The sequence below is a fragment of the Equus caballus genome, chromosome 20 (genome assembly GCF_041296265.1).
Source record: "Equus caballus isolate H_3958 breed thoroughbred chromosome 20, TB-T2T, whole genome shotgun sequence".
NCBI lineage: Eukaryota > Metazoa > Chordata > Mammalia > Perissodactyla > Equidae > Equus > Equus caballus.
In genome coordinates this window covers 39,770,728-39,797,930 of record NC_091703.1, presented here as the reverse complement: position 1 = coordinate 39,797,930, position 27,203 = coordinate 39,770,728, and the positions used below count along the sequence as shown (strand labels likewise).

Below are 27,203 nucleotides of genomic sequence, written 5' to 3'. Positions count from 1 at the left end.
ATATCATAAATATATATTGAAGTAATGAGACAAGACACCTAACATAAACCAATGATTATTAAATAGACAACATATATCAGCTCAATGGTTGCCTAGGCTTCCATGTGCAAGTCCATTATCATGCTTTTGTAAATCCTGGGATTTCTTGGTGTTTTCAGGTAGGCACACCATTTCCTAAAGGCAATTATCTAGTTATACAAACAACAAAGTGTTTTCCTTACATATAATTAAAAATAAACTTTAGATGAAAAATATAATTAGCATTGATTATTTTTCAATAAATACCTCTTAACATCCTGCAGAATTGTTTGGGAAAAATTTGTATTATAATAAAACCTTATTTGGAGAAAATCAAGTCCAACATTCTTGATCATTTAATTTAAAAGACCATGGTTAGATATTTTATCCTCAGTTATCCAGCAACGTCATGTGAATAACTGGTACAAAACGACAGTTTCACAGCGGGCTGATGGGTAAGGCCGTCAGCTGGCTTTTTCAAATAAGAACCTCATCCTAGAACTGCATCTTGACTCTCAAGTTTACCCGTTTAGTAATTTAATAATTTTATTCAGGGCTGATCTGGCTCTGATGCATTAGCTGGAGAGCATGTCTTTTTCCCAATGGAAAGTTTACCTGAAAAATCAAATTAGGGTCAGAAGGTTGCCTGATGAATATAGTTCAAACGTCAGGCTTCCCAAGGCACCAAAAATGTCCAGGCACTCACAACCCTTCATCCCATAGCTCCCTCTCCCCTAATCTGGCCCAAATTACAATAATCAAAATACTGAAGTAGCATTCTACACAGGAAAATGTGGTACATTTGAAAATGATGAGTCAGAATTCTACTTGATGATTTTCCCCCCTTGATTTATGTAGCTGAGATAGCTGCTTATTGCCTTTCTCTCAAAGTTATTTCTTTTCACTTCTGGCTTCTTCCTCTAAAGGTGCAATATAGCTTTATTGTATTTACTGTCCAGTACAGTAGCCACTAGCCACATGTAGCTACTGAGCACCCGAAATGTGGCTAGTCTGAATTGAGATGTATTGTAAGTATAAAATACATACCAGGTTTTGAAGACTTATATTAGTGAAGATGTAAAATATTTCATTAATTTTTTTTATATTGATTACTGTTGAAATGATAGCATTGGATTTATTTTGGGATATATTTGGTTAAATAAAATATATCATCAAAATTAACTTTACCTGTTTCTTTTTACTTTTTTTATGTAGCTGCTAGAAAAATTAACATTACATATGTGGTTCATATATTCTTATTGGATAGCACTGATCTAAGGCTCCTGAAGGCTTCCCCGTTTCCTTCTTTAGTCATTCTTTATGGTTTGACCTTCTTATCCATTCCTTCCCTTTCCAGTAACTGCTTAGATTTAGAAGGTACAAATAGAAAGTCAAACTCTGTGGCCAAGTCAAGAGAATTAAGTACACTGGTAGGCAATGAAAGTCTTCATTCAATTTTTCAACTTACCGCATTGGTGCAAAATATTATGAAAAAAGGGAAGGGACTGGAGAATAGCCTTAATTAGTCTCTGTAGAGGTGGACTGTGTGTTTGTCTATATGGAGGATCAAAGAGGATACAAGACTCATTCTGGGGAGGAAACACACACACACACACAGAAGACAAAGAATGTATTCTAGTTCCAACCCTCCTCACTTCTCTAGATTTTTTATCTGTTTTTCTTTCGGCTACACTACAAATTACTCTCTTTTTTCTGTGTGTACTTATTTAGACCGTTCCCTTGAAGGAATGTGGCTATGGAAAAGGCAAAGAAAATCTGCTAGGAGATGAGGATGTGGGTGGTGCAGCAGATCTAAAGACCAAGCAACATAGAAAGATGTTTATCTAAGTTGCAAAAGACCTTAGAGATCACCCTGTTCCATCTTCCACCCAAATCCATAACCCTTTTATGGATGGAATAAAGGCTGCTTGTATTGTTCGAACATCGATATTCATCTAACATACCAAATATATACTGAGAATTGAGGAAAGTCCTCTGAAAATAAATTTTTCAACAGGGAAAAAACATGAAGAAGAAAAAACATGATGCCACTGTTTGTGAACCTGAAGAACTCCTGAATCCCTCTCCGAAAGTAACAAATTGTTGCAAATCACCGTGGGTGAAGTACAGTTTTCAGAAGGCATACATGACCCGACTTGTCAGCTCCCAGCAAGTTTCAGCCATGTCAAGGAACCCAGGTAAGATATTATTCGTATTAAACTAAGATAAATATTCTGCTTAGCATGTATTTTTTTGGGTACTGAGGACATAAAATTGGGTATTAAATAGATTATTTAAACATTAACTGCAAGAAGATAGTGGTAAATCTATTCATCAAAGTTCTTAGGTGGTAAAATCTAAAACTGACTGCTTCTTGGTATTGAGTCTCTTAGTTTCTATTAATTCTGAATCACGGATGTGACAACGAATTAAGATGATCCCAAATCAACTAAAACAGATCAAATTTATCTTTTAATAAAAATTTGTCTTTAAACTTGAGCTGACAATGTCTGCATGGTTAAGGTGGGGAAAACTCAGTTTCAGTTCCTTCTTGATTTTGCCAGTATAGAAAGAACATGAAGGAAAGATAAACTTGGAATTTTGTTTTGCAAAAATGTATGATTCCCAAACGTCCCAGAATGTTGTAAAGTTAAAGGTTTATGTTTTGAAAAGCATTAAAGAGTGATGGGATTAAATGTATGGGGTATTAGAGTTTCAGATTAAAAACATGCTAGAAACCTGAAAGTAACTATTAAAACTAATCTCAAACTATTCCCAATTTAAAAAGAATTACATGCCACTGATAAAGTGGAAATTTCAAGCATCCTGATCGTCTCTTGCCACCCTATCAAACGTGGTATCCATTTTCTAGAAAGAACTCAATTGACTAAAATTTTGAATTTTCATCTGTGCAAGTGTCAACAATTATTTCTCAAAGCCTGAGACTGTCACCTGTGAATACCCTCTAGAACATAGATTTTGTTTTTTAATTGAGATGTGATTCATACACCATAAAGTTCAACTATTTAAGGCACACAATCCAGTGGGTTTTAGTATATTCACAAAGTTGTGCAATTGTCACCAATCTTCTAGAACTTCTGTTTTATTGTAAACGTTTCCCAACATGTTTTCTCACTCACTGTACCGCTTGACCCTCACACACTCCTCGTGAAGCTGATGGGGGACCTTCTGAGGTACCCTGTGGGCGGTTGCCACATTTACCCAAAATGCTTTCCTAATTTCAGTTTCACCTCAAAAGCAGAAGCAGGGTGAAGAATTAATAATGCTAGCACTTTTGATTATAAATTAGAGAGTAACAGCTAACAAGCTTATCTACGTTTGTTTTCATCCCCAGAACTCTCGTTTTACTATGTACGTCAAATCTTATTTGTGATTTTATTTTAGTCCGGGGGTCCACCAGGGTGCATTCAACGACTGCCAATTAGAAACAAGGACCCCCGCCCCCGCACTGGAGGTGGTAGCAGACACTAGCCTCCTTTCCCTCCCCACGCTTTTCCTGGCCCGGGAGGCAGCAGCGCGCTTCTCCCTTTGCATTTTATGAGGTCTCTGAAGAAACAGGGGAACGTGCAGACTGAGGGAGGCGGGGTGAGAGGGACGTGGAGCTACTACTGCAGCGTCGAGAACGCCCAAGGCGGGCTGATGGGAGGCGCACGCCGGGTCCTCGGGCACCGGGTCTCTGCGCCGCCAGCTCAGGTTAGCGTCTGGAAGCGAGCCCGGCGCCCCATCCCGCCTCTGCCCGCGCGCGCGCCGTGCGCACTCCCCATTGGCCAGGGCGGGCCACGTGGCCCCCACCGCCGGCCCCGCCCCGCGGAGCGCGCGCTTTTCGCGCCAGAGACCTGGCCTGGGCGGCGCGGCGGTGGCGGGACCTGCAGGGGCGCAGGGTCGGGTGCTCGGAGGACCGCCCAAGCTCTCCCGCTGGGAACTCTAAAAAAACAGCCCTAGATACTGCCCAGACTACAACTCTTAGTGAGGAAGCTGGTTATGGAGAAGGTCCCGTTACTCGCTCCGTCGCTTTTGTCCCGGGCTGCCATACAGACTGAAAATGGAAATCACAAGCCAGATTGGCTGGAAAGTGACCCTATGAGGCCGAATTTTATCTCTGTTACTTTGGGGAAACCTACACGTATGAACATAACTCTTCGGGAAAAAAACATAATTTTTGAATGGGGAACTTAAAGCCAGTTTTTCTTAGAAAAGTTGAGGGGGTGGATAGGAACTTGGGATGCCTAGACAACCATCCTGATACGTCATTTAAGAGAAATTAGAAATTCTTGGGAAAACGAAAATGAGTAAAAGCAACAAAAGGCCCTGCCCACGTCTAAAAATGTAATAATTATTAATAGGGAAGGGCAGAATTGAAAACGCATACGTGTATATCTATGTGTTTAGGTAGTATGAATGGATTTATTAATTGTAGAAGTCGGTAGGGTCCAGTTATTCAGCTTCTTTCTCCCTTTGAGAATGCGTGGATGTTCGTTTTTGCCTCTTTTTATTTTCTTGCTTCTAAGGCTCAGCAGCTCTCCCCCTCCTCCTCTAGGTGGACACATTTTCTTTTTTTATTCATTCAAAAAAGTACTAGGGCCTACTGTATTCCAGGTACTGGGGTGACAATGGTGAACAAAAACAGTGACAGCCCCTTCCTGGAGTGTACAGTCTGGTAGAGGAGGCAGATGGAGGAAAATTACACACACCGATGTTAAACATAATGTGCTAAGTGCTGAGAAGAGGTTCAGATGCTAGAATGGGGCTCTGACCTAGCAGGGAGGTTGGAGAAGCCTTCCCTCCGGGTGTAACCCTGGGCTGAGACCTGAAGGGGTTAAGGGAGGTGGGAGTTTCAGGCAGAGGGAGCAGCTTGTGCAAGGGGAGCTGGTAGCCTGTCCCCTGCCTGTGACTACACATTTCACCCTTTTCCACTATACATGCATTAATATTGCCTCTTAGTTCTCAGAAGAGACTTTTTTCTTTCAATTCCAACTTTGGGAGTAACTCGTAGCCTGTAATTATTGTTGTAGACAATGTGTATCCAATAGATAAGTATACTAATATGCACATCTGATATGCATTATCGTCTCTATTTTACATAATAAAAACATGCAGTGATTATAACAAAATATAGAACATGATATATCTCCATAGAACTGAAAGTGCTATAGATATTCAAAATGGTGAGAGATCATATGATTTTGGAAGACAAAAAAGGCATCTTAGAGAAAGTAATTTTTAGGTGTACTTCAAAGGTAAGGTTTGGTCAAATGGAGTTATAGTTTAGTTAGAGCACAAGGTTCAAAAAGAAGAGTAAGGATGCTGGACAGATAAGTGGAGATATATTCTAAAGGCCTTGAAAACCAGTCCAAAGAGTTTGTAGAAACTAAATAGAAATGTTTTATTTAAGTTTTGAGGACTTTTCTGAGATACTTTTTTCCCCTCCAATGTTTACTTTGGAAAATTTAAAATCTACAAAAAAGTTTCACAAATAAGTCTATGGTTACTCATATACCCTTTGAGTGGATTTACCTCTTTTTGGGGCCACATTTGGTTTATCTTTTTCTCTCTCTCTCTGTCTACACACACACACACACACACACACACTCACAAATGTGTGCACACATGTTTTTCTTTGCTAAACCATTTGAGATAAAGTTGCAAACGTACTAACTTCATCTCTAAATAATTCCACATATTGTCTCCTAAGAACAAAAGTATTTTTCTGCCTAACCACAGTATAATTATACTTCTGGGATACTTTTAAAATTAAATTTTGAATAACTATTCATGTGAATAAATAATAATAAATGAGTTACTAATTTAAATGGCTTGCAACAGTGCCTGACACATTTTTAGTGCTATATAAGTGTTTGCTTAAAAAAAATACATTTTCATGGTTGGACAACTAAAGAACATGAAAAGTCAGATAGTGAAAAGTCTCTCCTGCATTCTTGTCCTCCGTCAGCTGAGTTCCCACTCTCATCACTGCCTATCATAGGCGACCATTGCACTTAGATTCTTGGGTATCCTTCTAGAAGTTCTTTATGCAAATATGAACAGTTGTGAATATAGAGTTTTATACCCTCTCCCTTTTTACACAAAAGGTAGCATATTAAGCACACTCTTCTTCCTTGCTGCCTCACTTAACAATATTATTTGGAGATCTTTCTGCATTAATACTTAAAGAGCTTCCTCCTTCTTATTTACAATGGCGTATTTTTCCATTGTCTGGATACATCACGATTTATTTAAATAGTTTCCTGTTGATGTACATTTGGGTTGTTTCCACTCACTTAATGTTGAAACCAATGCTACAACAAATAACCTTGAACATTTGTGTGTTCAAAGGTTTTTGTAAAATATGATGAATAGATACATCCCCCCCCCCAGGGGTTGTACCAATTTACATTCCCACCAGCTGTGAGAGTATCTCCAGGCTTTTGAGAAGGTTCTATCAAGAGTTTAAAATATGTGAATTTGCGTTATTGTTGCTATTTTACAACGTTAAATGAAAGGAGAGCTGACTTCAAGACAAACTAAGAGGGAGAGTTTTCCTTAGATAAACTTGCAAGAGTAGCCAACATTTTTCATCCAAACCTAACCTTCTTTTCTGTTCCATTCTCTCCACTCCATTAGGCAGCTACATCTTTATAATAATAATCAACAATATCTGTTAAGTGCCTTCTATGTGTTGGACACAGAGCTGGGTCTCAGAGATATGAAATAGATTCATGCCCTTCAGGGTTTCAGCATTTAGTTGGTCAGATATGCACAAACTATAAATAGTTATCATGTTGAGTTCCAGAACACAAAACATACTTCTTGCTTTTGGCACAGTCAGTCCTTTGTTGCATCCTGTCTCCAAGTCCTTCCTTCTCTGCCCCTTTGCCTACCCAGTTGAGCTCGTTGGCTTCCTTGTACCTCCTTCGTTTTTCCCAAGGTCCATTACTGAAACATCCAATTTGTATTCCATTTGTCTAATGCAGATACTAGATTTTGTATTTCCCAGGTGACATTTAGTTAATTACTTAAATTAATCATTGCAAATCATTATGCTTTTGATTGGCACAGGCAGGGCTGGCCCTAAACCCATTTGGAAGTAGGTGACATTCATTTGGAGGATCTCCCCACTCGGTTACCCTTTCTACACTTTGGGCACCTTCTCTTCTGGGTGAGCTCTCAGCCCTCACTGGTACCCTCACTTTTTCTCAGTTAATTGTCAAGTAATCCTTGCTAGGGTGTCAACTAATTCTTAGGGTGTTATTTCAAAATGGCTTGAGGTGAGAATCTCATTAATGAGTGTATGTTTCAGTATACTCTTGAAAATAGCAATAGAAACTGAAATGACAGGCAGTACGGGTGCAATTTTGATTAAAGGGCCATGTAGTTCACCTACTATTTAAGTATTTAAACCACATGCTTAGGGGCTTACCTGGGCTGGGGTGAATTAATGCTCTGAGACCCTGGTGCTCCCTGCCCCCTTCCCCATCTTCTCCCTCCCACCCTTTACTCCGTTGTAGGATCCTGGAGCTCTGAGGACAGTTGCCCTCAGAACTCTCTACTTTCGAACCCAGCTGTGCGGCCCTGGCTCAGTGGCATCTGGCAGAAGGAGAGGGGGGTGCTGTGAAGTGGGGGGGGGGGGGGAACACCGCAGTGCCCTCAGGCACTCTTCCCTTTATCTTCTCCCAGTCAGCTTGCAGCCTGGCTGCCCTTTGTGAAAGGTGGTTTCTTCCATCCCTATCACCCTACGTGGGCGATACACTTTCTACTCAGGCAGAAGTGGTTCCCCCAGCTGCCCAATGTATTTAAAAGTATGGATTCAGGTAATCATGCTCTGTTTTTGTTGCATTAAGTTTTCTTTTTATCCGAGTACTCATGTCCATGAAAACAAACCAACCAGTACTGGAGCTTTTATAGTGAGAAAGGGCCGGAAGCAGTGCCTGGCACATAGAAGGCCTTCTGCAAAACTTGTTGACTGAATGAATGAATGAAGGCAAAGTCAGTACCCAGCCTCTGCTTCTCATCTCTACTCCATCCCGCTGTCCCACTCCCAGAAGGGAAACTCTTTAGCGGCCTGTGTCTTCCAGTTTTCTAGATCAGTGATTCTCAACCTTGGCTGCATGTAAGAATCCCATGGGGAGCTTTAAAATGTGTAGTTTTATTCACAGACCACCAAAAAAAATTTTTTTTAAGTTTCCAGGCTGATAGTCATGTGCAGCCAGAGTTGAGAACCACTATTCTAAATAATGTTTATTCCTCTCTCCCTTGATTTATCAAACTGATGTCATCTATTGATTCGTTGACGTGACAGATGAGGTTTAGCTTAAACTATATCCTCTCTTTTCATGTTTGATAGTTAAATTATTGTTTTAATACTTCTATTTGTTGTCTTTGTAAACTTAAAAAATTTAAACTCATTTCTTATTTCATATATTTTCAGCAATATCACATGACTCCCCATTTTATAAGATAGAGATACTAACATCCCTGCCTTCTTCTTGCTCAGCCTTCCACGGGCTGATATTTGTCCCCTATACTTTTTTTTTTATATAGCCAGAGTTGTTAACATTTACATTCTGACCTCCAGCCACAACCAACTCTTCGGTGCTTCGTCCATCAGTTGATTCTAAAGTTAAAAACTAATAACCGCAGTTTACATTATTGTGTCTATGTGAAAAGTGTCTAACACCAAGTCCTGTGGTAGTAGCTAAGACATATAATATAGGGCTTATTGTGTACCAAGCACTTTATGAACATCGTTGTTTAATGTTCATAATAATCTTAAAGTCTCTTTTAACAAATGAGGAAACTGAGGCACAGAGGAGCTAAGTAAGTTGCCTGAGAATAAGAAATTAGAAAGTCACTGAGCCAAGACTTGAGCCTTCCCCTATGGGAGAATAGGATAAAATTTTCTTTAGATACAAGCTTAGGACCCTTGCCAGCTGGAAAGAGAATGCACAGCAAGGCCATCTACATGTTTTTTCTTTCTCTTTTTTGGGGGGTGATGGTGGTCTTCAGCTCCTGTTGTACTCCCTTGGTTTTCTTTTTTTCCATTTCTGTTAGTGACTAATTTTAGCCACTTGGGGATCCCCATCTTTCTCAGCATATGGGTTATTCTTCTGCTTCATGTGCGAAATTGATGTCTCCAGAGGTAAACACTTGAATCTCCTTCCCTTTGCTCCAGACTTCCTTACGTGAGCATCACGCCTTATCTCTTTCCATCCTATCTCAAAGGAAGGGGGGGGATCCCCGTCTTGTTCAAAGCTAATCCTTCCATGTGTTTTCATTCTCATTGCTCCTAAACCTCCGGGACTTTGCCTCAACAATTTGCCCTACTCTGTCTTCCATTTTCCATCATTCCCACTCTGGTTCCTCTCCTCAACCTACAAACCTCCTCAGGACTCTCAACTTAGAAAATTCCTTCAACATGCGTCTTCCTCTTGCCTGTTCTCTCTCGTTCCTTCATCAGGTCGCCTCTTGGAAGAGAAGTCTGCAAGTGTTGATGCCAAGTCTAGTCTGGTAGCTCAGATTCACACCTCACTGTTGGGCAATCTTCCTTTTATCCTTAGTGCATCAGCAGTTCCCTTTTGCTATCCTTCAAACCTGGGTGATACCAGCGATCTGTTTTTAAAGGAGCAGTTTGTCCTTGGTAAGAGACTTTGAGTTTTTCTGAGATTGATTAGTTGTCCTGCTAAATTTAAGCAAGTTATTTTAAGTTCTGGTGAGGTGGTTTGTCTCTGAAAAAGGGAGGTGTGTGTTTTCCAAGCTGGAAGCAGAAGGTCCAGCATGAGGAGAGGCCGAGATTCCAGTACCTTCATCCTCGTTTTTGTCCACCTGTTGTGTCAGCATTCCAAAGGTAAAAGGTTGTGCAAACACCCTCTTCAAGGCATTTAGGGGTGGTGGCTACCAGCGGTAAAGTCTGTATGTACTGCAGTGATTTTCCCTGAGAATAATCACTTCCCAGTAACCAAACAAGGGGCTAAAGCTGCAATTACTTAAATTATGCATAGTCGTATAGGTAAAGTATTGCAAAGTTTAACACAGAAGAATATCCTCTTGGAAGGAGCTATAACAAAATTTCTTCAGTTTAAACAAGCCGTATTTTAATTTGCTTCACATTTGGACCATAAACTTCCTATTTGACGTTTTACTGTTTTCTGGACTTTCTCATTGCCTTTCTTCCCCTCCCCGAAATGATTTGTAGTTACGATATCCTTAAGTTTCCCCCAATTTTTAAATACTATCTCTTCTATCAAATCTCCCTTCCCCGGGGACTTCCCTTCCAGAGCCGACCTCTTGCTCTCTCCTGTAGTTACTCCAGAGGCCTATTGTGCCATTGTCATCTAGGGACTTCCCTTCACGTGGGTTGGATCCACCTTTTCTAAATCTTCTGTCCTCTTCTCTCTTGGTTTATTCATACTCTGTTTACGCTGCTGTACTGAAATACTTCCTCAAGAGGCTTCCTAAGAAATTGTGTATGGGAGAAAAACTTCCTGTTTTTCTATCCACGTTCCATTTGCACGTCTGCAAATGTCTTTATTCACCTCTCACATATTACTGAGAGTTTAGCGAGGCATAGAATTCTAGGGTGAAAGTCGTTTTCAGTGAAATCTTTGAGGGCAGGAATTGTTCCATTATAGTCTAGGCTCCATTGTCGATGGGAAGTCAGTCGCCAAACTAATGTTTCTCTTTGGAGATGTTTAGCACTTCCTTGTGCTTGGTGTTTTGAAATCTCACTGTGTTCCAGAGGTGAGGTTTTTATTTCCTCATTTGTTGTCTGGGAACTTGGTGGGGCTTTTTTTTTTTTTTGGTGGGACTTTCTAATCTGGTTTGGCATCCTTCAGCTCTGGGAAGCTGTCTTGTACTCTTTGTTTTGATAATGTCCCTCCTATCTCTCTTCCTGGAATTCCTGTTAATCAGATTCTGTTCTTTCCTTATTGGCCCTCAATATCACCTATTTTTCCTCTCATATTTTTCAATTTCTGATGTTTTTCTGAGTGATTTTCTTGACTTTACTTTTTCAGACCATCAATTGTATTTTTAAGTTTGGCAATCATATTTTAAAATCTGCAAGATTTTGTTTAGGGTTATTCTTTTTTCATAGCTTTCTCTTTTGTTTCCCTAATGTAATATTTTCTTAAATCTCTCCAAACATATACATTAGAATTTGTGAACATTCTCCTCGTTCTCCTGAATTATATGTGTTTTCTTCAGATTATGGTTTTGTTTGTTTTCTGGTATTTTTCTTTCTGTGGTTCTCAGTTGCTTGGTGACTTTTGTTATTTTAAAGAAATATGGACTGGGTAACTTGTATGGGTTTTGTCTCTGTTATGTGAGTGGGGCTGTTTTCTCAGGCGGTAGCAGTAGCTAATATTTACATTGTGTTTATCTGTGTTCCAGGCACTGGTCTGAGCAGGTTAAATATATTAACTCATTTAATCATCTCAACAACCCCTCTATGAGGTAGTCACTGTGGTATTTCATTAAGTTTAATATTCTATCAATTGTAAGGTGTATCATTATTTTGTTTACTTACTGAGAAGGTAAACAATGCTGTTGAAATATGACGTGCCATACATTATCAAACACATTTTGATTTTGGAGGCATTAAAGAAATCTTAGAATTGATGAAATAATACATGCATTACTATTCCCATCTTACAGTTGAAGAAACTGAGGCATAGAGAGGTTAAATAACTTGCCCCAGGTTACATAGTTGCATATGAGAATAAATTCTGTAGCAGATTTTACATTTGACTCCAAGTTTTCTGGCTTCAGAATTGTACCGTTACGCCTGACTGCCTCTCCAGGGCTCCCCTCTGAGTGAGGACTCAAATGGGGCACGAGAGGGCTCTGAGTTGGGGAGGCTGTAGGGAGGTGAATTAGGGAGCTGGCTTTCTGGCCCCAGGTCCCCCAAATGCCAGAACAAGGAGACGTTTAATCTGAGGCACCAATATTCATAAAGAAGCTTTAGCTTTCTCCACAAGATTTGTTCTCTTCCATTAGAAAAGAGCGGTCTGGGTTCTTTTGCCTGAAATCTATGCTGGGTACAGTGGGCTGAAGGTGTCAAGGGACCAAGTGGCGCAGTCGATCTCCAGCAGACTTCCTGTCAGTAGTGTCTCCCTCTCCCAGCCTCAAGGTCTTGGAGTAAATGGGTTTCCAAGCCGCAGGGCCCCTGTGGTAGGTTCTTGACGCTTTCTCTGCCTGGCTCGTTGGTCCATATCTTGTCTCACCTCCTTTCTGCCTTCCAGAAACATGTACAGATCTCTCATCTGCTGCTGACCTTGCCTCCCATTCTCCTCACTGTTGTGGTTTTATTCTTCTTTATACTTTGATTTTGATGAGGTCTTGGGAGGAATTAGGAGAAGTGGAGAGGCCAATGCTTGTGCTCAGTCTTGAACCAGAGGACCTTTGTTTTTAGTGAACACAGTCAAGATTATAAAAGGATGACCACCAAATGAGAAAATAAAATATTTGCATTATAGCTGGCAGTGGACAAGCACTCACAAAACCTTAAGAGTGTGTTTGCCTAAAAGTTTTCTAAATGTAACTGAAGAAACAGCTGGACAAGTTTCTCATATTGGATTCTCAACATACAACGTTTTTAGAAGTTCCAATGCATTGAGGCGTATTATTTGCTTTATGAAGGAGTTATTCTTGCAAAAAGATTAACCACGAGATTTTTCCAAATTCCTTACTAGGTCATTTAGACTATAATTTTATTTTCACAATTCAGTGTGGATATATACATATTCACACAGCTTTTCAGCATGAAGTGAGATACTTTTTTTCCTCTGGATATTACAAATTCAATACTTGGAAAATAATACCGAGTTTTACTTTTTTATTTCATTCATTTCGATGATCTTGTTGCAAGACTTCTCACTTCTCCAATATATGATCACTTTAGAGCTTTGATTTAGTGATGTCTTTCCTGTTATGTTATTTATCTTATAATGTTGCTTATACTACAGTAGTATAGCTATTTTATTTTATAAATTTCTTTTATAAAGAGAGTTATACCAACTCTCTTTAGCCAGCAAATAATGCCATATATAGGTTGAGTACAGCAGAGCTCTCTAACCATTTTGCTTTCAGCATTTATGAGGAATGAGTAAATGGCCAGAACCAAAAATATAAGCCACTAATATCAGCAACTTAACTTTTAAATTTCACTTTCAGAGTTTGTCCTGAAGCTGATTTATAGCCAACACAATCTCCTACACAGTTTTTTCTACATCAGACATCTCTGGACAATGGTAATTGATGTAGATATTTATGATTATTTGTTTGGTTGCAGGGAAGAGAAACCTACTGCGGTCACCTCCAGAAAGCTGTGGTTTCTGGCGAGGATGCTTATGAAAAAACCCTGAACTTAGAGGGTTTGGGTTCTGAGGCAGTTCTCGGGGCCAGTCTGGTTTTTTTTTTTTTTTTGAGTCTTGGTTTCTTTCTGAGTGTCTGCTCAGTTCTTCTCTATCAGCCAACTTTCCCCCACCCCACCCCAACTCCTTAAATGTTTTCTTCCTCTTCTTAATTTTTACTTGCAAATGGCTTTGACTTATCCTGGGCCCAACATAATCCTGTGACATTCCTCATCCCGCTGCCAACTTTTTCCTTAGTCTCCTGAGTCTACATTGAACAGAGAAGAAGCTGACATTGAGCAGAGAGGAAGGGACCTTGTTGTCTTTTGGAACTGGGTTCTGAGTACCTGGCCAGCCAATGGATTATTTGTTGTTAGGTCAGGTGTCCATCTCTGATCCAATCAGCTGTGGCCTGGGGTTGGGGTGTGGTCATGTAGGAAAGAACCTGATTGGTTAGGCAACAGGACAGATTCTCTTGGAAGAGGGTGTGGGCAAGTAAGACAACGATTAACATCTTTAATACAACGACCCTATGGGGTGTTTCAGGATTCTGAATCATCATCATCATCATCAACACAGACACACAGATACACAGACACACACACACTGTTATATTCTGTATACCGTAGTCAAACAAGTAACAATGCCCACTAGTACATTTCAGAAGGAAATTTTCAACAAGAGTTGACAGATGGTTCAGAAACACCATTTTTCCTGATTCCCCTTTTCCCTCTCTGACTCTTCGTTCTCAGTCCTTTTTGTGGACTTCTGTTCCTTTGCCTACCTTGTTAACTGCTAGTGTTATCTGTTATCTATCTAGCTGATGACAGGGTCTGTCATCAGCTATACAAACTCGGAAATCTCTCATCTGCTCTCCTGCATTTTTATTGAATATATGAATGAATGCTGATTCTTAAATCTTTAGCTTAATTTCTGACATCCCCTGAGCTTCAGATATTATCCAGATGCCTGCTAAGATGTCCTACAGGTACCTTAAATTTATAAATGAACTCGAATTTTCTTCTTTCTCTTTCTACCCGCCTCCTCCACCTGCTGTACCTGTCCTCCTCCGACCCCCATTCTCTGTACAAGCTGCTCATACCACCACCTTTCTAGTCTCCTGAGCCGGAAAAGTAGGGATTTCCCTTTCTCTCAATTTTCTCATCTAATCTATTGCAGAATTCCGGCCTATTCTGCTTCCTAAATACTTATAGAATCTGTTCTGACCACTCCACTTCTGTTAGTACTGCTTCAGTTCAGGCTCTGATGCTGAGGTTAAGAGCATTCGCTTTGCAGCCAGACAGACCTGGGTTTACGTGGTGGCTCTCACACTCACTGGCTTTCATACCCTAGGCAGGTTACTCAGTCCCTCCAAACCACCAGTCCTCAAACTTAGTTGCACATGGGGACCAGCTGGGGAGCTTTAAAAAAAACCAATGCTTGGTCCAACTCCCAGCATTCTGATTTCATTGCAATGGAGCGAGGCCTGAGCCTTGGGAATTTTAAAAGCCTCCCCAAGGGATTCCAAGGTGGAGCCAAGTTTGCAAAAGCACTGCTCTAAACCACAGCTCTCTCACCTGTGATATGGGGTAATGACCTCATGGGGATCATGGTGAGGGAGTAGTCAGTAAAATGATGCATGTATGATCTGGCCTGTGGTAAGCATGCTGGTTATTGTTAGGCAACGCCTGCCATCTCTCCCCAGGACTTTGGCAGTAGCCTCTAAATGCATTCCCTGCTTTAAGACCTACCAGTCTCCACTCTGATCCCAGAGGGAAGTGGCTAGCAGGCAAATCCGATCATGTCATTTCTTTCTTAAAACCCTTCAGTGGGTCCCCTACTCTACTGGATAAAGCCCAAGCTGCTTACCGTGCGTTCAAGATTTTGCTCTTGCTGACCCTGTTAGCTGTCTCCTGTCACTCCCTGCCTTTCAACAATAGCACTACCTAGAGTTTATGCACAAAACCTCACTGTCTGTCACCTTTGCTCATGTGATCCTTCTGCCCAGAATGTCCTGTTTGCCACTTCCTCCCAGCTGGCCCCCGCCCCCGTCTCTCTCTTCTGTCTAATTCTTATTCATCCTTCATCCTTCAAGACTGAACTCCGATATCGTCTTCTTTGGGACGTCTTCCCTGACTCCTCTGTGCAGACCCTGCTCGTACTGTAACATGTTGAATTGTAGTTTGTGTCTCTCTCCCACTAGACTCTTTGAGGACACAGCTTATTCTTTCAGTACAAAGCCTGAAAAATCAAAGTCCTCAAATTTTATTGAAATGAAATGGGTTCAGTGCAAAACTTGCTCTGTCTATGAAGCCATGCTTATATCTACTTTAGCCCAAGTTTATTTCCTCCTCCTCTGTATTCCTAAGGCACTTGGGAATTGTTTCATCCTTAACCAGTAGGTTGTAAGGACAGAAACCTTGTCTTTATTCTTTATAAGTTCTGCAAAGCCCAAGCATAGTAGTTTACTCATAGTCTTGCCTAAAAACACTCATCGGTTGCTGGAAGCAAATAAGGTTTGGAGGAACTCATTCACGGATCTTGGGAAAAAACATTAAATGGAAAAAATCTATTTTAAAAAACTGTAAAGATCTAGACCTGTGCTGCCCAGTACAGTAACTACTAACCACACTTGGTTATTAAAAACTCGAAATGTGGCCAGTGTAATTGAGGAACTCAATTTTAAGTTTTATTTAATTTTAATTAATTTCAGTTTAAAGACTGATACTTAATTGTTGGAAAAATTTAAGTATGTTTGGAACAACTTAGATATATGAATCTACTTTTTTAACACTAAACTTCAAGAAATCTAAATACAGATCAAAGTTTTCCAATGAAAAGTTAGTACCTGAATCGGGATGTGCTGTAAGTATAAAATAAACACTGGATTTCGAAGACTTGCATATAATAAAAAGAATGCAAAACATGTTAATACTTTTGTATTGATTAATGCTGTAATGATAATATTTTGGATATATTGGCTTAAAAATTAACTTTACCTGATTTTACTACTAGAAAATTTAAAATTAATATCTTGCAGCTTGAATTATCTTTCTATTGGACAGAGCTGATCCATTCCAACTCAGGTCTTTGCTTTTTGATAACCGTTAGGATGATGAGATTTCATCCCTCTCATTGTCTAAGACAGTTTTTAGTGACTAGTGGTGGGTGATTTGGTAATGGAATTATCTCTTTTGAACTCTTTTCTGTCAATGCAGATCACAATCCACCTTCTCAGCCCAAGGAGAATAGCATTAGCCAGAACCATCACCAGGAGGAAGTAATCCACAAGATGGCCATGCAGCTGAGAAACGTTGGAGACAGCATTGATCATAGGATGGTTCAAGAGGTGAGGCTTCAGTTTCCCCAGCAAGGGCCTGTTGGGTAGGAGGAAAGAACAAACAGAACAATGGCTACCAAGTGCCTGGGATGCCCAGGAATGAACAGAAGACATGGATTAATAGTGTCTGGATCACCAAACATTAGAACTGAAAATTGTGAACCTGAGTCAAAGCCAGTGTTTCATCTCACACTTGCTTCTCAAACTGTGCTCCATGGACTAGCCACATCAGCATCACATGGCAGCTGGTCAGATGTGCGATAGCTCGGGCTCCAGCCCACAACACTGGAATCAGAATCTGCCTTTCTACACACACCCCAGGGGATTTATGTGCACACTAAACTGTGAGAAACTTTGCTCCACACCCTCAAACTAGGATGCACATTGGAATCACCTGTGGAGTTTAAGAACTACAGGTGCCTGGGAGCCACCTCAAGAGATTCTGATTCAATTGGCATGAGGTGTTGGCTGCGCATCAGGCATTTTAAAAGCTTCCCAGGTGAATCTAATGCTCAATGAGGGAAGAGAAACTCTGCCTTAGATTGTGGTTATCCCCCTGAACTGACCCAGAGGTTACAATCTAAGCCCCACTTTGCTGATTTCGTAGTTTCTCCTGATTATCCTAAGAGGTAAGAAGGGAAAACAGGAAAGAATAATGATTACTGTTTGAAATCTTAGGGGTGATGAAAGCCAATGCCTGTAGTTGGCAGCAGAGAGAGATTGATCCCCTGGGGCTCCGTGTTGGGCAGGTGGCTGCCCCTCAGGGCCTAACTTCTTGCCCTTAAATTCCCCTGTCCTCAGATGATTTCTTGTTCATCACTGCTGCTGCCAGCATGCTGGCTTCAGGAGTGTCATGTCCTCTTTCACATTTTGGTCCCAATGTGGACCATCCGTGGCCTTTCCCTCAAACAAAACATCCCCTGAGACAAACCGTGAATGGAAGGTCCCAACAACAATGCTCCCGAAAGCAAGAAGGAAACAGAGTATATAAACACAAGTAAAATGTTTGATATACCAATTTCATTCGAATAAATATTTATTGAGTGCCTACTATATGCCAGACTCAGTTCCAGGCACTGGTAGCTAGAGCAGAGAGCAGGACAGAGATGAGCCTGTTCTCGTAGAACTCATAATCCACGAGGGAGACAGAGGAACCAATGAACAGTCTAGTCAGACAGGGATGTGGGCTCTGAGGAGGATTAGAGGGCACTGAGTGACGGAGAGTGACTTGGATGGGCCATCAGGGGAGGCCTCTCTGGGGAGGTAATATTCAAGCAGATACTGGAAGTGAGGGAGTGAGCCATGGGAACACCTATGGGAAAGTGTTCCAGGCAGAGGGAACAGCAAGTGCAAGGCCCCTGTGACAGGAACAGGCTTAAGGAACACCAAAGAGGCCAGAATGGCTGGAGTGGAGTGAGGTGAGGTCTGCGAGTTGGCCTCGGTCTTAGAGGTGGTGGAAGGTGTTTGGGTTTTACCCTAAATACCAGGGAAGCTTCTGGAGAGGGAGAGCAGGAGAGTGCTGTGAGCTGATTTGCATTTAGAATGGAGACTGGGTGCAGGCAGAGAGTAGGCTGTTGTGAAAATTAAATGACAGAATCTGTGTAAATCACTTAGAACAGAGCCTGACTCACAGAAAATAATCAATAAATGTTATCTAAATCAAATAATTAGTTTTTTGTCTTTGCTCTTTCAGTCTTTGGGGTTGCACGCCTCTTTGCCGAGTATCATTATTACAGCATCCTCGTGGTGTTCACCACGTCCCTTCCGTGCTATGGTTTCTTCCGAAAGTTCTCACTGATGACTGTACTTGAAGAATTCTAGGAAAGTCCTTAGTTCAGCTTTCCTGCTTCTTTGTCAGCTAGTTCTCTGAATACGTGTGGTTCCTTCTAATTTTTTTCTCTAAAGAAGAGAGAACAAAGTATGACAAATCACAACCGTCTATTTTCTGCATTTGCCTGAACCCAGTCAAGAGGTCACTGCTCTGCATAACCTCCTTTTCCATTTTTCTCTTTCTTACTTTCCCTTACCTTTTAAGCTGTAATTTACTGTCTTAAATTTACCTCTGCAGCTCAATAAATTGACACTAAACTGCCCCAGCTTTTCTTTCTTTCTTAAAAATAACTTTATTGAGAAATAAAATTCACATACCATACAAATAAAATTCACAACCCATTTAAACTGTATGATTGCTTTTTAGTATATTCACAGAATTGTACAACCATCATCATGATCAATTTTAGAACGTTTTCATCACCCTAGAAAGACACCCCAAACCCAATAGTCACTTCTTATTTCCTCCCAGCCCCACCAATCTACTTTCGATCTCTATGGATTTGCCTATTCTGGACATTTCATGTAAATGGACTAGTATGGTATGTGGCCTTTTGTGTCTGGCTTCCTTCACTTAGCATAATGTTTTTTTCAAGGTTCATTCACATCATATATCATTTATTAGTACTTCATTTCTTTTTATGGCTGAATAATATTCCATTGTATGTATATATTACATTTTGTTTATCCATTCATCAGTTGGACATTTGGGTTGTTTCCACTTTCTTACTATTATGAATAATGATATGATGAGCATTTGTGTAGAAGTTTTTGTGTAGGTATATGTTTTTAAATCTTTTGCATGCGTACCTCAGTGTGGAATTGCTGGGTCATATGACAACTCTATATTTAACTTTTTAAGGAACTTCCAGACTGTTTTCCAAAGGGGCTGCACCACTTTACATTGTGGCCCGTCAGCAGTGTGTGAGGGTTCCAGTTTCTTACATCCTTGTCAACATTTGTTATTAACTGTCTTTTTGATTATACTAGCCTAATGGATGTGAGGTGGTCTCTCATTGTGGTTTTGATTTGCATATCCCTGATGGCTAATATTGTACGTCTTTTCATGTGCTTATTGGTCATGTGTATATCTCTTCAGAGATATGTCTATTCGGGTCCTTTGCCCATTTTAAAATTGGGTTATCTTTTTATTATTGAGTTGTAAATATTCTTCATATATTCTAGATGTAAGTTCCTTTTCAGATATGTTATTTGCAAATATTTTCTCCCATTCTGTAGGTTGTCTTTTCACTTTCTTGATGATCTTTGAAGCACAAAAGTTTTAAATTCTGATGAAGTTCAATTCATCTACAGTCATGTGTCACTTAGCAATGGGGATATATTCTGAGAAATGCACTGTAGGGGGTTTCATCATTGTGGGAACATCAGAGAGTGCACTTACACAAACCTAGATGGTATAGCCTACTACACACCTAGGCTGTATGGTATAGCCTTTTGTTTCTAGGCTACAAACCTGTACAGCATGTTACCGTACTGAATACTGTAGGCAATTGTAGCACAATGCTAAGTATTTGTGGCTGTAGACATATCTAAACAGAGAAGGTACGGTAAAAATATGTCATAAAAGATAGAAAATGGTACACCTGTATAGGGCACTTACCATGAATGGAGCTTGGAGTCCTGGAAGCTGCTCTGGCTGAGTCAGTGAGTGAGTGATGAGTGAATGAAGGCCTAGGACATTACACTACTGTAGACTTCACAAACAATGTACACTTAGGCTACACTAAATTTATAAAAAATATTTCTCTTTGTTCAATAACAAATTAATTTTAGCTTACTGTAACTTTTTTACTTTATAAACTTTAAATTTTTCTTAAACTTTTTGCCTCTTTTGTAATAACCCTTAGTTTAAAACCAAACACATTGTACAGCTGTACAAAAATATTTTCTTAAATCCTTATTCTATAAGCTTTTTCCTATTTTTAAAATTTAAAAATTGTTTTTGCTTTTTAACCTTTTTTGTTAAAAACCAAGACACAAACACATATGTTATCCTAGGCCTACATAGGATCAAGATCATCAATTTCCCTGTCTTCTACCTCCACATCTTGTCCCACTGGAGGGTCTTCAGGGGCAATAACATTCATGGAGCTGTCATCTCCTATGATAACAATGCCTTCTTCTGGAATACCTCCTAAAGGTCCTGTCTGAGGCTCTTCTTGAGGTAGCGTCACTCTTCTCAGAAATGTGTCCATGGTGGTTTGCTTGGTGTGTTTGTTTTTTTCATCATAGATTTGTTTGTAAGCAGATAACACACCATGGACATTCCTCTCTGTTAATGAAAACCTTTTGGTGTGAGGGTCCATGTTCTCAAACTTTTTAAGAAGCCTGTTGAGAACTGCAACATCTTCTGCTAACCCCTTCACTGTGAATTTTCTTGGGGGTTCTTCTTTTTTCTTCTTCTGCAGTTTCCATTTCTCTGGCCTCTTCTTCAGCTATTTGTTTCTGTTTCAGTTCCAACAAGTCCTCGTTAGTCAATTCCTCAGGAACCGCCTCTAGGAGCTCCTCCATGTCATCCTCATCCACACCTAGGTTAAGGTTGTTTGCCATCTCAACGACAGCCTTGTTGATCTTTGCAACCTCTTCATCCTTGGCAAATCCTTTGAAATCACAGATGAACCTCTTGAGTATCTTCTTCTAGATGCACTAGGTGATAGGAATTTTTCAGCTCAATTATAATCTTGTGGAACCACTGTCATACATGCGGTCTGTTGTTGAATGAAAGGTTGTTATGTGGTGCGTGACTGTATTTTTTCTTTTGTTACTAGTGCTTTTGGTGTCATGTCTAAGAAACCATTGCTGAATCCAAAGTCATGAAGATTTATACCTGTTTCCTTCTAAAAGACTTATAATTTTAGCTCTTAAATTTTGGTCTCTGATCCATTTGGAGTTAATTTATATCTATGGTGTGAGTTTAAAGTCCATCTTCCTTCTTTTGCATATGGATATCCACTTGTCACAGCACCATTTGTTGGAAAGATTACTCTTTCCCTATTGAAATTGTCTTGTTACCTTTGTGGAAAATCAATTGACTGTAAATGTAAGGATTTATTTCTGGACACAGTTCTATTCCATTGATCTGTGTGTCTATCCTCACGCCTGCCCTAGCTTTTCTGGCAGCGTTTTACAAAGCTGGCTTTGACCTAGACTTTTAAAGCTATCTTGTCCTGTGCCACAGAACTGCACTTTAGAATACTTTTAAATAGACCACAGCACACTTTAGAAATAATTTTAAAAATTCCTCCTAAGTTTGGCTCTAAGATGCTAAAAGCTTTATTCCACAGCTTCAAGGCTTAAATCAAGCAACTTTAACAGAATTTCAAATCTGTCAAGGTGCATTTCTTTCATGTACAGTTGTCATCGGTTCACCTTTTGTGCTCTGTTTAATTAAGTGTTCACATTGATTCCCCAGATGCCTTCCTGCTGTTGATGGTTTTCAGACTTGGTCTTGGAATGCCCCAGCAAGGAGCTCACCAAGTTATATTTTTGTCTGCTGAGTTGATTGTTCCTGAGCTGCCACGTAGCTTGTTTTCTTGTTCTTTTCACTTAAGCAAGTGTTCTGCGTTTTCAAATGGGCCTTGATTCTTAAAATAACATCTTCTATTTTGCTTTTTTAGTTATAAGGGGTTTTGATTCAAGGATCTGGTCTTTTTAATTTAAATCTAGAGCATAGAATTTTCCTAGATAAAAAGCGTGTTCTAAAATAGTCTTCCCATCGCTTTTAGGATCTTAAATGTGTCTTTGAAATTTTTCTCCACAAGACTCTCCTTTTGGGTTCTAGAAACTGCCCCCTCCCCGTCCCTACAGGCCTAGGAGTGGCAACAACACTGATGTTATTAGTGCCGGTTTGCACCCCCCTCTGTCGTCGCCCCAATCTTTGTAGATTGTCTCTTCATTTAACCCTCCCTGAATTATCCTAATTTGAGTGTGCCGTTTGTTTTCTCTGGGACCCTGACTGATGCAGTAATGTATAGGGAATTTCTTAGTTTGTTAGAAAGAGAGACGAGAATCTAACGTTTATTAAACAGTTTCTTCCAGGTACTCTTTGAGACAATTTTACATGTTTCATTTAATTTTCCCAATTACCCTATGAATTATTATCACAGGTATTTCCATGGAACCAGTTGTGGTTCAGAGAGGTTAGGTAACCTATCTTAGGTCACTCAGCAACTAAGTAGCAAAACTGGAATTTAAATATATGAGCATCTGACTCAGTGCTGTATACATTTTCTCATCTGCCTTGCTGGAAGGAAATTCATTCAATTTCCTAACTGATATCAACTATAAAAGGGAAGAAATCCTTTAATGGTTCCCAGTTACTGGTAGGACAAAGTCTAAATTCCTTAGCCTGCTGCTAATGGTTTATCATTTATTCATTTCTTCAACTAATATTTACTGAGCACCTACTGTGTGTCAGACTCCATTTAAGTATGGGAGATATGGCAGTGATCAAAAGAGACAAAACTCCCTAATCTCATGGAGTTTATATTCTATAAGGGAGACAAAAAATAAACAAACAAAGTATATAGCTTATCAAATAGTGACAAATGTTTTGGAGAAAAATAAAGCAAGGAAAGGGATGAGGAGTATTAGGGGGTTTACAGTTTTAAGTAGAGGAGTTATGGGAAGGCCTCGCTGAGGAGCCTAGTTCTGAGCACGGCCTTTACAGAGGTAGGAGAGGGAGCCCTGACATCTGGGGGAGAGCAGTGGAGGCAGCTGGAGGACAAGATTGAGGCAGGAGAATGCCTGGCATGTTTGAAGAATAGAGCAAGGAGGCCGGTATGGCTGAAGTTGAGCAAGGGCGAAAGTAGTAAAAGATATGGTCAGACAGGTGGTGGGGGCCCGGTCAGGCAGGGCCTGGAGGTCAAGTAAGGACTTTTCTTCTGACTGAGGCTGAACCATAAGGGAGCACTGAGCGGAGGCACATTTCAACAGTCAACCGAAGCTGCTGGGTTGCGAATAGACTGCAGGAGGGGCAGGGACGCGTTTGTCGCCGACCTTGGCCTCCCTCTCCTGATGTTCTCCTTTAACTGTAGAAACAGTGGCATTTGCTGTGCTCTTTGTCACCTCCAACTTTGCTCACATTTACTCCCCTCTTCACCCATCTAAGTCTATCCATTCTTCCAACCCCAAAGCAAACCTCCTTGCTTCTTTGAAAGGACTAAGAAAGTGCTCTGGGAAGCTAGAGGAAGAGGTTATGAGCCCTGAGAAGAATGCCCCCATTGGCTGATGGTTAAGATAGGAAAACACGGGGAGAGGAAAACTTCCCGGGGCGGCATGGAGGGTCTGGACGTTGTAGAAGAGACCGAGACGGACTCCTCCGCTCATACAGTTCGTAAAGCAGCCCCAGAAGCCGCTGTGCAGCGTTGATTGAATTAGTATTAACATTGCATCTCTAGCTTTGACTTATTCTATTGCTTTTTGTTAAACCTCTCTCTTTCTAAATTTTTTTTTATTTTATTGAGGTCATAATAGTTTATAACATTGTGAAATTTCAGTTGTACATTATTATTTGTCAGTCACCATGTAAATGTGCCCCTTTACCCCTTGTGCCCATCCCCCGACCCCCTTCCCCTCTGGTAACCACTAATCTGTTCTCTTTGTCCATGTGTTTGTTTATCTTCCACATGTGAGTGAAATCATGCCGTGTTTGCTTTTCTCTGGTTGGCTTACTTCACTTAACATAATACGCTCAAGATCCATCCATGTGGTTGCGAATGGGATGATTTTGTCTTTTTTTATGGCTGAGTAGTATTCCTTTATGTATATACATATATGTATATATACAACATCTGCTTTATCCATTCATCAGTCAGTGGGTACTTGGGTTGCTTCCACATCTTGCCAATTGTGAATAATACTGCAGTGAACATAGACCCCTATGTGCATAAGTCTCTATGAATTGTTGATTTCAAGTTCTTTGGATAAATACCCAGTAGTGGGATAGCTGGGTCATATGGTATTTCTATTTTTAATTTTTTGAGAAATCTCCATACTGTTTCCCATAGTGGCTGCACCAGTTTGCATTCCCACCAGCAGTGGATGAGGGTTCCCTTTTCTCCACATCCTCTCCAACACTTATTATCTCTAAACTTATTAATTATAGCCATTCTGATGGGTGCAGGGTGATATCTCAGTGTAGTTTTGATTTGCATTTCCCTGATGATTAGAGATGTTGAACATCTTTTCATGTGCCTCTTGCTCATCTGTATATCTTCTTTGCAAAAATGTCTGTTCATATCCTCTGCCCATTCTTTGATCAGGTTGTTTGTTTTTTGTTGTTCAGTTGTGTGAGTTTTTTATATATTTTGGAAATTAACCCCTTGTCAGATATATGATTTGCAAATATTTTCTCCCAGTTGGTGGGTTGACTTTTTGTTTTGAGCCTAGTTTCTTTTGCTTTGCAGCAGCTCTTTAGTCTGATGAAGTCCTCCTTGTTTGTTTTTTCTTTTGTTTCCCTTGTCTGAGTAGACATGGTATTCAAAAAGATCCTTCTAAGACCGATGTCAAAGAGTGTACTGCCTATATTTTCTTCTAGGACTTTTATGGTTTCAGGTCTTACCTTCAAGTCTTTGATCCATTTTGAGTTAATTTTTGTGTATGGTGAAAGATCATGGTCTTACTTTCATTCTTTTGCATATGGCTGTCCAGTTTTCCAAACACCATTTGTTGAAGAGACTTTCCTTTCTCCATTGTTTGTTCTTAGCTCCTTTGTCAAGGATCAGCTGTCCGTAGATGTGTGGTTTTATTCTTGGGCTTTCAATTTTGTTCTGTTCATCTGTGTGCCTGTTTTTGTACTAGTACCATGCTGTTTTGGTTACTATAACTTTGTAGTATCTTTTGAAGTCAGGGATTGTGATGCCTCCGGCTTTGTTCTTTTTTCTTGGGATTGTTTTAGCTATTCGTGGTCTTTTGTTGCCCCATGTGAATTTTAGGATTCTTTGTTCTATTTTGGTGAAGAATGTCATTGGGATTCTGATTGGGATTGTATTGAATCTGTAGATTGCTTTAGGTAGTATGAACATTTTAACTATATTTATTCTTCCAACCCATGTGTATGGAATATCTTTCCATTTCTTTATGTCATCATCGATTTCTTTCAATAATGTCTTGTAGTTTTCATCATATAGGTCTTTCGCCTTCTTGGTTAAATTTATTCCTAGATATTTTATTCTTTTTGTTGGGATTGTAAATGGGATCATATTCTTGAGTTCTCTTTCTGTTGGTTTGTTATTAGAGTATAGAAGTGCAACTGATTTTTGTAAGTTGATTTTGTACCCTGTGACTTTGATGTAGTTGATGATTATTTCTAATAGTTTTCTGGTGGATTCTTTAGGGTTTTCTATATATAAAATCATGTTGTCTGCAAACAGTGAGAATTTCACTTATTCACTGCCTATTTGGATTCATTTTATTTCTTTTTCTTGCCTAATTTCTCTGTCCAAAACCTCCAGTCCTATGTTGAGTAAGAGTGGGCACCCTTGTCTTGTTCCTGTTCTCAGAGGGATGGCTTTCAGTTTGTCCCCATTGAGTATGATGTTGGCTGTGGGTTTGTCATATATGGCCTTTATTATGTTGAGGTACTGTCCTTCTATACCCATGTTATTGAGAGTTTTTTTTATTATAAATGGATGTTGGATCTTGTCAAATGATTTCTCTGCATCTATTGAGATGATCATGTGGTTTTTATTCCTCATTTTGTTAATGTGGTGTATCACATTGATTGATTTGCGGATGTTGAGCCATCCCTGTGTCCCTGGTATAAATCCCACTTGATCATGGTGTATGATCTTTTTAATGTATTGCTGTATTCAGTTTGCCAATATTCTATTGAGGATTTTTGCATCTGTGTTCATCAGCGATATTGGCCTATAATTGTCCTTCTTTGTGTTGTCCTTGTCTGGCTTTGGTATTAGGGTGATGTTGGGCTTGTAGAATGTGTTATGAAGTAGTCTACCTTCCTCAGTTTTTTGGAATAGTTTGAGAAGGGTAAGTATCAAATCTTCTTTGAATGTTTAGTAGAATTCTCCAGAGAAGCCATCTGGTCCTGGACTTTTATTTTTTGGGAGGATTTTGACTACTGTTTCAAACTCTTTACTTGTCTGTTGGTCTATTCAGATTCTCTATTTCTTCTTGGTTCAGTTTTGGGAGGTTGTATGAGTCTAAGAATTTGTCCATTTCTTCTAGATTGTCCAATTTGTTGGCATACAGTTTTTCATAGTACTCTCTTATCATCCCTTGTATTTTCTGTGGTATCTGTTGTAATTTCTCCTCTTTCATTTCTAATTTTATTTATTTGAGCCTTCTCTCTTTTTTTCTCAGTGAGTCTGGCTAAGTGTTTGTCTATTTTGTTTATCTTCTCAAAGAACCAGCTCTTAATTTAGTTTCATTTATCATTTCTACTCTTTTTTTGGTTTCAATTTCACTTATTTCTTTTCTAATTTTTATTATTTCCCTTCTTCTGCTGACTTTGGGCATTATTTGTTCTTCTTTTTATAGTTCTGTTAGGTTTAGTTTAAGATTGCTTATTTGAGACTTTTCTTGTTTGTTAAGGTGAGCCTGTATTGTTATGAATTTCCCTCTTAGGACCACTTTTGCTGCATCCCATATGAGTTGGTATGGTGTAT

At 39.8% G+C, this 27,203-nt stretch overlaps 1 protein-coding gene and 1 long non-coding RNA gene across 2 annotated transcripts in view; one reads left to right on the top strand and one right to left on the bottom strand.

Annotated features, from left to right (window-relative positions):
• The first annotated feature begins 2,039 nt into the window (after positions 1-2,039).
• The window catches only part of PXT1 (peroxisomal testis enriched protein 1), a 26,383-nt gene continuing 1,219 nt past the window's right edge, over positions 2,040-27,203 (top strand). Inside the window, exons 1-2 of the mRNA XM_014734593.3 lie at positions 2,040-2,216; positions 16,604-16,734. Of these exons, the coding sequence (XP_014590079.1) occupies positions 2,045-2,216; positions 16,604-16,734 (303 nt within the window). The 5' untranslated portion in view covers positions 2,040-2,044. The remainder of the gene's footprint in view (positions 2,217-16,603; positions 16,735-27,203) is intronic.
• LOC138919486 (uncharacterized) overlaps positions 17,731-27,203 on the bottom strand; it is a 14,082-nt gene continuing 4,609 nt past the window's right edge. The window contains exon 2 of the long non-coding RNA XR_011429694.1: positions 17,731-18,624. This is a non-coding gene — a long non-coding RNA (uncharacterized lncRNA). The remainder of the gene's footprint in view (positions 18,625-27,203) is intronic.